General features: G+C 38.9%; 1 protein-coding gene across 1 annotated transcript in view; it reads left to right on the forward strand.

Annotated features, from left to right (window-relative positions):
• Positions 1 to 593: 593 nt before the first annotated feature.
• TACR3 (tachykinin receptor 3) overlaps positions 594 to 16,615 on the forward strand; it is a 77,356-nt gene continuing 61,334 nt past the window's right edge. The window contains exon 1 of the mRNA XM_021680369.1: positions 594 to 1,129. Within this exon, the coding sequence (XP_021536044.1) occupies positions 594 to 1,129 (536 nt within the window). The remainder of the gene's footprint in view (positions 1,130 to 16,615) is intronic.

Consider the following 16,615-nt stretch of genomic DNA (forward strand, 5'->3'; position numbering starts at 1 on the left):
TGAGCCACCCAGGCACCCCTCATGTACAGATTTTAATTACAACTGAGGAAGTGCAGCCCTTCCTGAGCGTCTCAACCCGCCACGCTCTCGCTGCGTGGCTACAAGTAGCGAGCGAATGAATGAAACGCGAAGGGCGCGACGGAGGAAAGGAGCGCAATCGTAGCCCGCGAAGGGGTTCGTCAGCTCCGCGGCCCCCACAACGTCACCAAAGCAGGGGACTGTACGAGACTATAAAGCCAGCTGCAGCGCCTGAACCTCAGTGCTCCAGCCAGGGCCCGGGAACCAGAGCAGAGGCAACCCCGGAGTTCTCTGCTGGTGACAGCTCCTAACGTCTCCCTTCCCTCCCATCTCATTCTTCCTGCCTGCTCGAGTCGGAAACTCCTCCGAGAAAGTGACTCCCCTGCTACCCATCACCTGCTGGCTCCAAGCATCTCATAACCAGCAAGGGCTGCGGTAGCTTCTCCACCTTGCTTCCAGGCAGGGCTGAGGTCCGCCCAGCGGCAAAGGGACCGGGAAGCGGCGAAGAACTTCGAGGGAGTCGGCTCCGGCTGGCGGCGGTGAGTGGGGAGATCCGGGGCTGCAGACCCGTGGCGATGGGCACTCTCCCCGCAGCCGCGAACTGGACGGACGGTGCGGGCACCGCGGGCGCGGACGCCGGGAACCTGAGTGCGGCGCTCGCGGCAGGGGCGCCTGAGGCTGAGTGGCTGCATCTGCTGGTCCAAGCCGGCAACCTCTCGGCCTCCTCCTCCGCGCCGGGACTGCCTGCGGCCTCCCCGGCGCCTACGCAGCCCCGGGCCAACCTCACCAACCAGTTCGTGCAGCCGTCCTGGCGCATCGCCCTGTGGTCCCTAGCATACGGCGTGGTGGTGGCCGTGGCGGTCTTCGGGAATCTCATCGTCATCTGGATCATCCTGGCCCACAAGCGCATGAGGACCGTCACCAACTACTTCCTCGTGAACCTGGCTTTCTCCGACGCCTCCATGGCTGCCTTCAACACCTTAATCAACTTCATCTATGCGCTTCACAGCGAGTGGTACTTCGGCGCCAACTACTGTCGCTTCCAGAACTTCTTCCCTATCACGGCCGTGTTCGCCAGCATCTACTCTATGACGGCCATTGCGGTGGACAGGTGAGGAGAGAATAGGGAGGAATGGGGGGAAAGGGAGAGAGAAGAGCTGGGCAGTGGGATAAGGTTACCAAGGACATGGTGACAAGATGGATTTGATGAAAGGAAAGGGCCTAGGAAAGAGTTCTTGGAGAAAGGAGGTCACTAACACATGGGTAGTGCTCCAACTGGCTGAACCAGTTTCTGCTTCTATGGCCTCCCTCACTCTCCCCAACCCCTGATCCCACTAAGGGCATCTAGAGGGACTGAGAAGACCAATGAGGGAGATGGGGAAAATCTGTCATTCCAAGAGGGACAAACTCAACTAGAAACAATACTAGCAAGCTTTCCCAAATGGCTTCAAACAATTGCTACAAAACTTACGTTCTCTGTAAAGGGAACTTTTTGGTCTTCCTTCTCTCTGTTAGTCACTTTTCTGTCAGAGAAATGGACGATGAGTCACCCTCCACCCTTCCCCCCTCTCTTTGGTCTGCTGGTCCTCAACCCCACCCGCCCTATTCCCTATCCTTGCTCCAAGGCCAATATTGGCTTGGCCTCCCAGTCATGGAACATCCAATAGAGGTAACGATGTCCCTCCAAAAGACTGCTTTATGCTGAAAGTTTCCACAGTGACTTGGGTTAGATTTCACTTTCAGGAATCTGAGGAGGCTAGGTACACCTTGTTCCTGGAAGATTACATTCAGCCAAATGTTTCAGACGATGGGGGGAAAATCCTAAATAATGAGATGTACCACTTTATAGCTATTTAAGATGATTTTTTAGAATGTTCCCCCATCTACAGTGGGGATTCTGAGATTCTTAAACAATTAAAAGGAGCCTGATAGACTGCCAATATTTGTTCTCATATTTAAGTTTTTAAAATTTCTGTTTGCATTTGCTTTCTCCTATGGAACATTATGAAATATGCATAATTTTGTTAAGACAATGGTAAACCCCTACTTATTACTGAAAGCTGGTTACACTAATTCAGTATTATTCTAAAACCCAACACCACCAGTTGATTCATGTCTGTTCTGTGACTGGCAGCTGCATGGGGGATGTAGGGGGGTGATGTGACTTTAACTTCAAGCCTCAATGTTCTTAACTGTGAAAAGAAAAGAGCACTTTTCTTCTATATTAACAACCTGTTTCAAAATGAAATTTTGACTTAATATTCTTACTACATTAGCATTTTTAGAAGGCCTCTAAAACTAATCTTCCCTTTATCTCTGATCTTCCACATGTATCTCTTCCTTCACTTTTGTAGGAACAGGAGTGAGTGCAAAGAAGGAACAAAATCAGCTCCAAGTTGAGGAATAGGTGAAATTGCCCCTAATTTTCTCCACCAAGATAGAAACAAATGTTCCTTTAGCTTGAGCATCTTCCCTTTTGTTTTGGTTTGGTTTCCTTTTCCTTCTTTTTTTAAATTACTTGTAAACATGTGATTTTCAATGGGATCAGGAAGGGAATTAGCGTATCATATTATAAAATTCTCGCCATCTTCTTGAAATATTAATAATTCCTAATGAGATTTGATGAAATTTTAGTGTTGTGAAATTGGTATTTCAAGTCTGAGGGGCAAAAAGGGGTATTTTTCCAGTTATTTTCTGCCAACAGTTAGACAAAATCTGAAGTGGTCTTGGAGTTATTTTAAAATAATGCTATTTCATCACAGTCACTGATTTGAAATTAATGAATACTTTACTTCTTCTTTACTATTTCTTTAGTAGAAAACATTATTTAATCAGCAAAACAATACAAAATTTATTGAGCATGCAATTTGCAACAAAATTTGAAGCATGCTCAGCTTAGATACTGAAAATCTTTTCAAAAACTGTTATTTAAAGTAATACTTTGTGCACAGAATTGATGAAAAGAAATACAGACATATAGAAAAACCTGTTTAAAATAATTTTTAGAATCAAAGATCATTCAAACATAACAGCTATTAGAATTTTCAATAGTTTACCATCCTGTGGAATCTTTCTGCACTTGTGTGTTAGCAAACATGAACTGGAAAAGCTAGTCCTGTGGTATTTGCCATTACTTTATAGATTCAAGTTTGCAAGGTTTACCCTCTCTGAGAAATTTCAGGTGAGTCATGATGCCTTTGGTTATGGTTGCATGGACTCCCCACCCCATATAGGATATAGGCAATAGTATGTACTCACAGAAATTATATTTTCCTGTATAATTAATGCTTTATTGAAATAATCATAAAGGTTATTAGTTCCCTAATTAGTTCTTATTGATAAAGGAATACATCATTTAGACTCTGATGTGAATACTTGTCTTATTGAATTGTGTTTTCTATCCTCATTTAATATAAACTGAATTGTATTCTCCCAGCCTAAATAGAAAACATATTTAACTCACTCTGTCCCTCTGCATAAAATCAAAAAGATCCTCTGAGCTTGAAAACTACTTTAGCTTTGACTCAGACACAAATGGCTTTTCTTCAGCTAGAGCAAAATGGTTGCAATCTCCTATGAACTTGGAAATTTTAGACCTGACTATAGATATTCCCTTAGTGAACACATGTATTTTACAAATGGAGAACCTCAAGCTAACTGTCACACATTTTGTTTTGTTTTGTTTTTGTATAATTCTGGTAATTCTACCAAATATGTGCATGTGAGGTCACAGGTTCTGGTCTTATCCTGATACGCGTTACCTTCTGTTTTGTTAAAAATTTCTGCAAGACTCTTTTTTTTTTGGCTCAGAAACCATCTTTCAGTTCTACACAGTTCCCTCTTGCCTGGAAGTCTACTTCAGCATCCCTACACATCAATACCCACACCCACACACATACACACACACCCACACACCCACACACACACACACACACACACTGGAATTATTTGCCAATCAGGTCACTGTTTCTCTTCACCATCCTTCCCAAATTTACCATTTTGAACTTTAACATTTAAACATAACATTTATTCAAAAGATGCTAAACTTTCCCAAGATCATGCAGTAGAGCCAAGATTCAAACCACTGTAACCCAATCAAGGGTCTGCTATTCTCAGCCTCTACGTTAGTAAAATGGCTCCTAAGGAATTCTGAATGTTGTAGAGTTTAATTAGACAAATTATTACCTTCATTTAAATTAGAATTTAGTGCTTGTTTATATGATATAAACTATATATCTATATATTATATATCTTAAATGCACATTTAACACATCTTACGTATATAGTACCTTTATTGTAATTGAGAATGTATATAATAGAAAATTATTAATATAATACAAATATTGTCATTTTATTCATTTATGGCCATATACCACTTGATATGTGGGAATATATTAAAAAACAGAAAATATTTTCTTCCGTTTTCTAAGCACATTTTTGAGATTAAGTTAGAAACTCTAAGAAGGGTTTATTAATATATAGTAAAGGAAAATTTCAGAACTCATACTCCAGTATTGATTGTAATATTTAATTAGAGAATTTTTAAAATGACATTCACTCTTTCTTACCTGGAAACCTTAAGGAACCATTTCAATATGTCTTATTTAATAGTCCTAAAACATTAACAAGGACAGCAAAAAATACTTTATATTCTTCAAATCCATGGACACACCCCCAGCATGAATAGTTGTAAAAGAAGTATTTTATCTAACTGAACTGTTTTATTTTTCATCCAAATAGATAAAAGTTGATCTTATATGCTACTCTTCATTTTTTTTTAAAATTTCTTTAGGAAGATCCTTTTTCATAAAGCTGTTATGCAGAGTATTCATAGAACATCTATTTCTTTTGAAGTTTATTATGGACAAATAAAAAATATGTAGTTATAAAAAATCATGAGGCCTCAGGGCACCTGGGTGGCTCAGTCGTTAAGCATCTGCCTTCGGCTCGGGTCATGATCCCAGGGTCCTGGGATGGAGCCCCGCATGGGGCTCCCTGCTCCGCGGGAAGCCTGCTTCTCCCTCTCCCACTCCCCCTGCTTGTGTTCCCTCTCTCGCTGTGTCTCTCTCTGTCAAATAAATAAATAAAATCTTAAAAAAAAAATCATGAGGCCTCAATGTGATAAAAATTACCTAAATGTACTGTGGTTACTTTTACATCACTGCTATGAATATTATGGATATAAACACTTCAGTAAATTTTTAAAAACTCCCTCATCAGTTTTTAATTCTGGTGCCCTGAGCCAAACTCCTCATTCCTCTCTATTTTAGGGACAGCTACTATCCATGCAGGTAATATTCTTTATTAGTGTTATGGTAAGACTTGATTCAATATTTAACCCAGATGATGAATTGGATGAGTTTAGCCTAAGATTAATTGCTCTATCTTTGCTTTATTTACAAAATAGTAACTAAAACTATGTTTGGGGAAAGATTGTTTTTAGGGTATTTACTGTGAATCTTCAGCTCTTTCTACAATTTGTAGTTGTAATCTAAGGATTTTTAAATATCCCATTTATATCTACTAAAATTACTGCTGTAGTGAGCTGTGAACATTCTGTTAAAATTATAGTGCAAATTCTTATAAAATTAATCATAAGCACATAGTGCAAGCAATAAATATACATTAATTGAATGGGTGAAACATACGATCATTATAGTATAAGATATAATCACAAGTGGCTCTCTATAGCTGGCAGAACTCTAGTTGATATCAAGGTTACATTCACCGCAATGGGAAAGACTATGTTGAAAAAAAGTTTGCAGCATATTTAACAGACCTAGTGTAAAGACAAAACCTTAAAATATAACACATTCTTACACACTAATAAGAAGATACAGCATTAATATAAAAAGAACAAAAGACATAAACAGAGTTCATAGAAGAAAAAAATGTCTAACAAACATAAAATTATGGGCTGCTTACATTCCATATCTCCATTTCTTCACCTGCTCTTTGCTCCTCAAGCTACTCAAATCTGAATTCGTCTCCCAAAACTCTTATCTGAAGATAAGTTGTGAAACCCAGTGGGCATTTCACTCCTTAACTTCCTTGATTTTTCAGTAGTATTCCTATCAGGTAGCTCACTGCTTCTTGGCTTCCAACTTCCCAGGTCCCATCCTTCATCCTTGGTCTGTCTTCCATGCTTATATTTCTGATTCTCTGCCTCTATCTAGTGATTAAATACATAGGTTCCTCAATGCTAAATCCTGGGCCTGAGTTTGTCCTAACTTTATTCTCTCTCCCCAGGTAAGATCATCCAAGCCCATCACCTTATTTTTCACTTTTGAATAAAGAGCTCCCATTTTTTTCTATTATCTAATTGATTTTCTCCTGGATTATAAAGATACATAACAATCTGTGCAGTAGACAAATATAAATGAATGAAAAATTAAGACTGGAGAAAATACTAAAAAATCAGGGTGAAGTTATAACATAGACATTTAAGGTAAAGAGTTCTAATCATTAATGAAAAGTTGAGCTTCAGATGTGTCTGCAACTCTTGATATACATGCAAAAAAAACACAATTAGTAATATAGCTTACACCGTCCATAAAAACAATACATACACATTCATTAAGGGCTAAGGAATTTCTGGTATTGAGTTTTAAGAAATTCTTTGTATGGGTAATAAAGAGGACACTGTCCTAACCCACACTGTCACCAATGTTTGTTAAGTGTTCCTCTGGGTGAGCTAAAGGCAGATGCCAAAGCAGAATTCAGTGAATGAAATCCTCAGGGTACCAATTCTCTTTTTCAATAGTTCCCAGATGTTCAGGTTTGATGCACTGAAGAAATTACAAGAAGGGATAAAGTACATTTCCCCCAGAAGTATTTTTCTCACCTGAACTTTGGATATAGTTTGAGAAGCAGAGAACTCAAGGTTGTAAGTTATGGCTAAAGCCCTCTAAATCATCTTCCTTCCAGCCCCCAATCCCTGATCCTTATCTGTCCTCTATACCAGTCTTTTAGTCCAATGTATTATTTCAATCATTCATTTTAAGAGGCACATATGCACAGTGTAAAAAATACAAAAATATACCTAACAATGAATCATGGATCACTACATCAAAAGCTAATGAAGTACTATATGGTGACTAACATAACATAATAAAAATAAATAAAAATAAATAAATTTACATATGCTTGTCCTACTCCCCACATATAGCCAGCCTATGATCTTCATATTCATATTTCAACTCTCATTTCTGTGATATATTTATATAATCTCACATTATATGTATGACATATATACACATCTCTTGTGCACAGTACATTATATACATGCATAAATACAGATGCCTTTCCTTTAACTACTAAAATGTCACATTATTGTCATTTTTAATTTAATAAACTGTTATTAAACTTTTATTGAACAAATTATAAATTTTGGACATTATTTGATATGAGAATATAGAGATTTATCTTGCTCTATAATATTCTTTAAATTTTTAATAGACAATACATATATTTTGTTTAAAACTCAGTAAATGGCTCACAATTTAAAATCCTATATCTAAACCTTCTTCGAGCTCTGGTTATGTATATTCAATTATCTACTTGACATTTCCACTTGGATGTATAAAAAGCCCCTTAAACTCCACCAAATGCATTACTTTACCTCTAAACCTTTTCCTTTTCCAGTGTTCCCCATTTCAACAAACAGTACAAGCATCCATTCAGTTGTTCAAATAGCTCCCAAATCTATTACCTTTTTTCTGTCTCTACCTCAGTATCCCAAGTCCAAGCTACCCTCATGGTCAGACAAAGAATGATGCTTTCAAAATATATGTAAGAATATGATTCTGCACCCCTGCTTAAAACCCCACATGTTTCCTCATTGCTCTTATGAGAAAAAGAATATTCCTTTTTTTTTTTAATTTTTCCTCTCATACCGTAAATCAACTGACCTAATCTCTGTTCCGCACACTCCTATCTTCTTTCAAGTCCCTGAACGTATGATGCTCTATTTTTGCCACAAAGCTTTTTTTTATGTTATGTTAATCACCAAACATTACATCATTAGTTCTTGATGTAGTGTTCCATGATTCATTGTTTGTGTATAACACCCAGGGCTCCATGCATTACGTGCCCTATTTAATACCCATCACCAGGCTAACCCATTCCCCTACGCCCATCCCCTAGAGTCCATAGTCTCTTGTGGTTCATCTCCCCCTCCAATTTCCCCCCTTCATTTTTCCCTTCCTACTATCTTCTTCTTTTTTTTAACATATAATGTATTATTTGTTTCAGAGGTACAAGTCTGTGATTCAACAGTGTTACACAATTCATAGTGCTCACCATAGCACATACCCTCCCCAATGTCTACCACACAGCCACCCCATCCCTCCCACCCCCCACCACGCCAGCAACCCTCAGTTTGTTTCCTGAGATTAACAATTTCTCATATCAGTGAGGTCATATGATAAATGTCTTTCTCTGATTGACTTATTTCACTCAGCATAATACCCTACAGTTCCATCCATGTCGTTGCAAATGACAAGATTTCATTCCTTTGATGGCTGCATAATATTCCATAGTATATATATACCACATCTTCTTTATCCATTCATCTGTCGATGGACATCTTGGCTCTTTCCATAGTTTGGCTATGGTGGACATTGCTGCTATAAACATCGGGGTGCATGTACCCCTTCAGATCCCTACATTTGTATCTTTGGGGTAAATACCCAGTAGTGCAATTGCTGGATCATACAGTAGCTCATTTTCAACTTTTTGAGGAACCTCCATACTGTTTTCCAGAATGGCTACGCCAGCTTGCATTCCCACCAACAGTGTAGGAGGGTTCCCCTTTCTCTGCATCCCCACCAACATCTGTCGTTTCCTGACTTGTTACTTTTAGCCATTCTGACTGGTGTGAGGTGGTATCTCATTGAGGTTTTGATTTGGATTTCCCTGATGCCGAGTGATGTTGAGCACTTTTTCATGTGTCTGTTGGCCATTTGGATGTCTTCTTTGGAAAAATGTCTGTTCGTGTCTTCTGCCCACTTCTTGATTGGATCATTTGTTCTTTGGGTGTTGAGTTTAAGAAGTTCTTTATAGATTTTGGATACTAGCCCTTTATCTGATACATCATTTGCAAATATCTTCTCCCATTCTGTCAGTTGTCTTTTGGTTTTGTGGACTGTTTCTTTTGCTGTGCAAAAGCTTTTTATCTTGATGAAGTCCCAATAGTTCATTTTTGCCCTTGCTTCCCTTGCCTTTGGTGATGTTTCTAGGAAGAAATTGCTGCAGCTGAGGTCAAAGAGGGTGCTGCCTGTCTTCTCCTTTAGGATTTTGATGGTCTCCTGCCTCACATTGAGGTCTTTCAACCATTTCGAGTCTATTTTTGTGTGCGGTGTAAGGAAATGGTCCAGTTTCATTCTTCTGCATGTGGCTGTCCAATTTTCCCAACACCATTTGTTGATGAAACTGTCTTTTTTCCACTGGACATTCTTTCCTGCTTTGTTGAAGATTAGTTGACCATAGAGTTGAGGGCCCATTTCTGGGCTCTCTATTCTGTTCCATTGATCTGTGTGTCTGCTTTTGTGCCAGTACCATACTGTCTTGATGATTACAGCTTTGTAATAGAGTTTGAAGTCCGGAATTGTGATGCCACCAGCTTTGCTCTTCTTTTTCAACATTCCTCTGTCTATTCAGGGTCTTTTCCGGTTCCATACAAATCTTAGGATAATTTGTTCCATTTCTTTGAAAAAAGTGGATGGTATTTTGATAGGGATTGCATTGAATATGTAGATTGCTCTAGGTAGCATTGACATCTTCACAATATTTGTTCTTCCAATCCATGAGCATGGAATGTTTTTCCATTTCTTTGTCTTCCTCAATTTCTTTCATGAGTATTTTATAGTTTTCTGAGTACAGAGCCTTTGCCTCTTTGGTTAGATTTATTCCTAGGTATCTTATGGTTTTGGGTGCAATTGTAAATGGGATTGACTCCTTAATTTCTCTTTCTTCTATCTTGTTGTTGGTGTATAGGAATGCCACTGATTTCTGTGCATTGATTTTATATCCTGCCACTTTACTGAATTCCTGTATGAGTTCTAGCAGTTTTGGGGTGGAGTCTTTTGTGTTTTCCACATAAAGTATCATATCATCTGCAAAGAGTGAGAGTTTCACTTCTTCTTTGCCAATTCAGATGCCTTTTATTTCTTTTTTGTCTGATTGCTCTGGCCAGGACTTCTAATACTATGTTGAATAGCAGTGGTGATAGGGGACGTCCCTGCCATGTTCTTGACGTTAGGGGGAAAGCTCTCAGTTTTTCCCCATTGAGAATGATACTCGCTGTGGGTTTTTCATAGATGGTTTTTATGATATTGAGGTATATACCCTCTATCTCTACACTCTGAAGAGTTTTAAACAAGAAAGGATGCTGTACTTCATCAAATGATTTTTCTGCATCTACTGAGAGGATCATATGGTTCTCATTCTTTCATTTATTAATGTATTGTATCACACTGATTGATTTGCAGATGTTGAACCAAACTTGCAGCCCAAGAATAAATCCCACTTGGTCGTGGTGAATAATCCTTTTAATGTACTGTTGGATCCTACTGGTTAGTATTTTGGTGAGAATTTTTGCATCCATGTTCATCAGGGATATTGGTCTTTAGTTCTCCTTTTTGATGGGGTCTTTGTCTGGTTTTGGGATCAAGGTAATGTGGGCCTCATAGAATGAGTTTGGAAGTTTTCCTTCCATTTCTATTTTTTGGTACAGTTTCAGAAGAATAGGTATTAATTCTTCTTTAAAAATTTGTAGAATTCCCCTTGGAAACCATCTGGCCCTGGGCTCTTGTTTGTTGGGAGATTTTTTTTTTTTTTTAAGATTTTATTTATTTATTTGACAGAGAGATAGAGAGAGAACACAAGTAGGCAGAGGGAGAGGGAGAAGCAGGCTCTCCGCTGAGCAGGGAGCCCGATGCGGGACTCGATCCCAGGACCCTGGGATCATGACCTGAGCCGAAGGCAGCCGCTTAACCGACTGAGCCACCCAGGCGCCCTGTTGGGAGATTTTTGATGACTGCTTCAATTTCCTTAGTGGTTATGGGTCTGTTCAGGTTTTCTATTTCTTCCTTGTTCAGTTTTGATAGCTTATACATCTCTAGGAATACATCCATTTCTTCCAGATTATCTAATTTGCTGGCATATAGTTGCTCATAATATGTTCTTATAATCATTTGTATTTCTTTGGTATTGGTTGTGATCTCTCCTCTTTCATTCATGATTTTATTTATCAGGGTCATTTCTCTTTTCTTTTTGATAAGTCTGGCCAGGAGTTTATCAATCTTGTTAATTCTTTCAAAGAACCAGCTCCTAGTTTCATTGATCTGTTCTACTGTTCTTTTGGTTTCTAGTTCATTGATTTCTGCTCTGATCTTTATTATTTCTCTTCTCCTGCTGGGTTTAGGCTTTATTTGCTGTTCTTTCTCCAGCTCCTTTAGGTGTAGGGTTAGGTTGTGTATTTGAGACCTTTCTTGTTTCTTGAAAGGCTTGTATTGGTATATATTTTCCTCTTAGGATGTCCTTTGCTGCATCCCAAAGATTTTGAACAGTTGTGTTTTCATTTTCATTGGTTTCCATGAATTTTTTTAATTCTTCTTTAATTTCCTGGTTGACGCATTCATTCTTTAGTAGGATGCTCTTTAGCCTCCATGTATTTGAGTTCTTTCCGACTTTCCTTTTGTGATTGAGTTATAGTTTCAAAGCATTGTGGTCTGAAAATATGCAGGGAATGATCCCAATCTTTTGGTACTGGTTGAGACCTGATTTGTGACCTAGGATGTGATCTATTCTGGAGAATGTTCCATGGGCACTAGAGAAGAATGTGTATTCTGTTGCTTTGGGATGGAATGTTCTGAATATATCTGTGAAGTCCATTTGGTCCAGTGTGTCATTTAAAGTCTTTATTTCCTTGTTGATCTTTTGCTTAGATGATCTGTCCATTTCAGCGAGGTGGGTGTTAAAGTCCCCCACTATTATTGCATTGTTGTTGATGTGTTTCTTTGCTTTTGTTATTAATTCCCTTATATAATTGGCTGCTGCCATGTTAGGGGCATAGATATTTACAGTTGCTAGATCTTCTTGTTGGATAGACCCTTTAAGTATGATATAGTGTCCTTGCTCATCTCTTATTATAGTCTTTGGTTTAAAATCTAATTTGTCTGATATAAGGATTGCCACCCCAGTGTTCTTTTGGTGTCCATTAGCATGATAAATGGCCTTCCACCCCCTCACTTTCAATCTGGAGGTGTCTTTGGGTCTAAAATGAGTCTCTTGCAGACAGCATATTGGTGGGTCTTGTTTTTTTTATCCGATCTGATAGCCTGTGTCTTTTGATTGGGGCATTAGCCCACTTACATTCAGGGTAACTATTGAAAGATATGAATTTAGTGCCATTGTATTGCCTGTAAGGTGACTGTTACTGTATATTGTCTGTGTTCCTTTCTGGTCTATGTTGCTTTAGGCTCTCTCTTTGCTTAGAGGACCCCTTTCAATATTTCCTGTAGGGCTGGTTTCGTGTTTACAAATTCCCTTAGTTTTTGTTTGTCCTGGAAGTTTTTTATCTCTCCTTCTATTTTCAATGACAGCCTAGCTGGATATAGTATTCTTGGCTGCATATTTTTCTCGTTTAGTGCTCTGAATATATCCTGCCAGTCCTTTCTGGCCTGCCAGGTCTCTGTGGATAGGTCTGTTGCCAATCTAATGTTTCTACCATTGTAGGTTACAGACCTCTTGTCCTGAGCTGTTTTCAGGATTTTCTCTTTGTCTCTGAGACTCGTAAGTTTTACTATAAGATGTTGGGGTGCTGACCTATTTTTATTGATTTTGAGAGGGGTTCTCTGTGCCTCCTGGATTTTGATGCCTGTTTCCTTCCCCAAATTAGGAAAGTTCTCTGCTATAATTTGCTCCAATATACCTTCTGCCCCTCTCTCTTTCTTCTTCTTCTGGGATCCCAATTATTGTAATATTGTTTCATCTTATGGTATCACTTATCTCTCGAATTCTGCCCTTGTGATCCAATAGTTGTTTATCTCTCTTTTTCTCAGCTTCTTTATTTTCCATCATTTGGTCTTCTATATCACTAATTCTGTCTTCTGCCTCCATTTATCCTAGCAGTTAGAGCCTCCATTTTTGATTGCACCTCATTAATAGCCTTTTTTATTTCGACTTGGTTAGATTTTAGTTGTTTTATTTCTCCAGAAAGGGTTTCTCTAATATCTTCCATGCTTTTTTCAAGCCCAGCTAGTATCTTTAAAATCGTCATTCTGAACTCTAGTTCTAACATCTTACTAATGTCTGTATTGATTAGGTCCCTGGGCAGTTGGTACTGACTCTTGTTCTTTTTTTTTTTTGAGGTGATTTTTTCCATCTTGTCATTTTGTCTAGAGGAGAATAGATGAATGAGAGAACAAAATGCTAACAGGGTAACAACAACCCCAGAAAAATATACACTAAACAAATCAGAAGAGACCTGAAACCAGGGGAAAACAAAGGGAAAGGAAGAAAAAAAAGAAAGAAAAGAAAAGGTTTAAAAAAAAGGATCAAAATAATCAGGCTGGTGCATAGATCAGTGCTGCACACTAGATTTTGGGCATATTTTGGTCTGTTAGAAGAAAGTGGCTCCCAAAATTTTAAGAAAGAAAAACTTATATATGTACAAAAATAAGGGTAAATATGATAAAGGGATGGAATATGACTGTACAGATGAAAATTATAAAAGATTTTATAAAATGAATTGACAAGAACTTGGTTGAAAAAAGAAAGAGGAATTTAAAAAAAAAAAAGTAAGAGAATGTGATCAGGCAAGAGACTAGAACAAAGCCATACACTAGAGATTTAGGGTATATTTTGATCTGTTAGAAGAAACTGTATCCCAAAACATTAAAGAGAGAACAACTTATATATATATATATATATATATATATATATATATATATATATATATAAATATATCAAAAATAATGTTAACTACTATGAATGGATAGAATATGACTCTAAAAAAAGGGATTGATAAGATGTTCATTGAAAATGGGAAAAAGAAAAAGTTTTTTAAAAATAGAAAAAGAAAAAAAAAGAAAATTAAAAAAATTGACTTTGAAAGACTAAAGAATCATGGGAAAAAAGCCATGAATTCTATGTGCAGTATTCCCCTAGCGCTGGAGTTCTGCCGTTCTCATTGATTGGTAAACTTCGTCTTGGCTGGCTTTTCTTGCTGATCTTTTGGGGGAGGGGCCTGTTGCCATGGTTCCCAAATGTCTTTGTCCATCACTCCCGTCTCCCTGGTCTCCGGCCACACTCCCTGCTCACCCCGCCTGTGACCAAGCATTTCTATCTCTGGCACTCTACTCGGTGTGGAGTCTCCAAACCTAGCAGATCCCTGCGGTGCGCTCCTGCGCCGCTTCTCCCAGGGGAGGAAGGGGAGTCTCCCCAGATCTGCCGCTTGTTAGGTCCCTGCTGGAGGAGCAGTGATGCGACTGTGCCACGGACCACAGTTTATGACAATTCCGAGCTGAGAGCCCACGCCTCAGCTCCGTCTCTGCAGCTGGCTTCCCCGCTCCGATACCTGGGAGCTCTGCTGCACTCAGGCACCCCCGGTCTTTCTGTGACCCTGAGGGTCCTGAGACCACACTGTCCCACGAGGGTTCCACCCCCCGCTTAGCCACTGGAGCAACGTCTCTCAGCGGAGCAGGCTTCTAAAAGTTCCGATTTTGTGGTCCACTGCTCTATCACTTGCCAGAAGTGGCTGACAGAGGCCCCCTCCCCCGCCGTCTATCCTCCCAAATATCTCCTCGGATTCAGTTCTCCACACATCCTACCTTCCAGAAAGTGGTCGCTTTTCTGTTCAGAGAGTTGCTGCTATTCTTTTCTTCTATCTCCTGTTGAGTTCGTAGGTGTTCAGGATGGTTTGATCCCTATCTAGCTGAATTCCTGAGAACAGACAAACTCCAGGTCTCCTACTCCTCTGCCATCTTGCTCCTCCCCTGCCACAAAGCTTTTGAACACAATTTACCATTTCAAATTCCCTTCTACCAACTCCTCATTAGTTAAATGTACTCCTCTTTTAAATAATGGCTCAAATGTCACATTCACAGGTAAACCTTCTGTGAGCTTCCCAATTTAAATTAGATGTCCCTTTATAGACTCAGCACATCTCAGTCATGGCATTTCTCATATATTAAATTTCATATTTATATTTAAGACTATTTGATTAATAATTTCCTCTAATAGACTTGTAAATTCCATAAAGACAGGTTCAGTTCTGATCTTAGTGCTTTTTGTATCCTTATGCTTATCATAGTGGCTTGCACATGGTAAGGACACAATCGGGACTGCTGAATAAATGAATCATAAGAGTAATTAAACAAATGAAAATTAAAGTAATGAGATACAACTCTTTATTAAAATTGGCAGAAATTGGTAAGTATGTAATGAACAGAGCATTTTTACATATAGTTTTAGATTGAGCCATATGCAATTGCCATTTTTTATAGTTTATTTTTTTAAGATTTTATTTATTTATTTGAGGGGGGAGCACAAAGGGAGAAGCAGACTCCCTGCTGCACAGGGAGCCCAATGTGGGGCTCAATCCCAGGACCCTGAGATCATGACCTGAGCTGAAGGCAGATGCTTAACTGACTGAGCCACCCAGGCACCCCGCCATTTTTTAGTTTAAAATGTCATATTTTATATGGTTTAGCCTAACAGTTGGATATATTTTGTCAAAACCTTTCAGGAGTTCAATTTGCCAATATATTCGGGGATATTTTTCTTTCCTCTTTCTCTCTCTTTTTTCTTTTTTTAGAGAGAGAGAGAAAGAGATCGTGCACAGGGGAGAGCAGGGGACGGGCAGAGGGAGAGGGAGAAAGAAAATCCTAAGCAGGAGCCCATCACAGGGCTCAATCTCAGGACCCTAAGATTGTGGTCTGAGCCAAAATCAAGAGTCAGACCCTTAACTGACTGAGCCGTGTAGGTGCCCCTCAAGGACATTTTTCAAACCAAAATTAACTGAAAACATTAAAAATCCCTAAAAAAAGCAAATGACCAAATAAATGATGGGGTATCTATGAGGCCAAAATGAAATTTAAAAGTCATATGTTTGAATATATAACATCAGTCCTCTCAAGTCTCCAGGCACACATGTATAAATGTGGTAACATTAGCATAAATATCTGAATTTTTTTAGCTCATAACCTTTACTTATAAACTACTTCTTGCCAGTCTCCAATAATTTCAGAATCCCTAGGGAGGTCTGATAACAGTTCATCAGTAGTCCTCTTTAGCACTTCTAATCTTCCCATTCCGCCCTAGGGGAAAAAGAGAAGAAAAAGCAGTGTCTTCACATTGGTACAGAGCATGACAGTTTCTCTGGAGGAGGAAGCCATGTCCTTCTCCAGATTGTTGTTTGGGGCACATTGCATCCAAATCTGTGAAACTCATAAGTTACAAACTTTATCCTTTGCTTGAAATTTTTGTGATGACTATTTGTGTTGAAAGAAAATTTAGAAGAATGATCTTGTCCCTAATCTTTCTTCCATTAACAATTTCCTAATGACCAATAGTCCTTCATCTTCTACTTGCA

The sequence above is a fragment of the Neomonachus schauinslandi genome, chromosome 2, assembly GCF_002201575.2.
Source record: "Neomonachus schauinslandi chromosome 2, ASM220157v2, whole genome shotgun sequence".
Taxonomy (NCBI): Eukaryota; Metazoa; Chordata; class Mammalia; order Carnivora; family Phocidae; genus Neomonachus; species Neomonachus schauinslandi.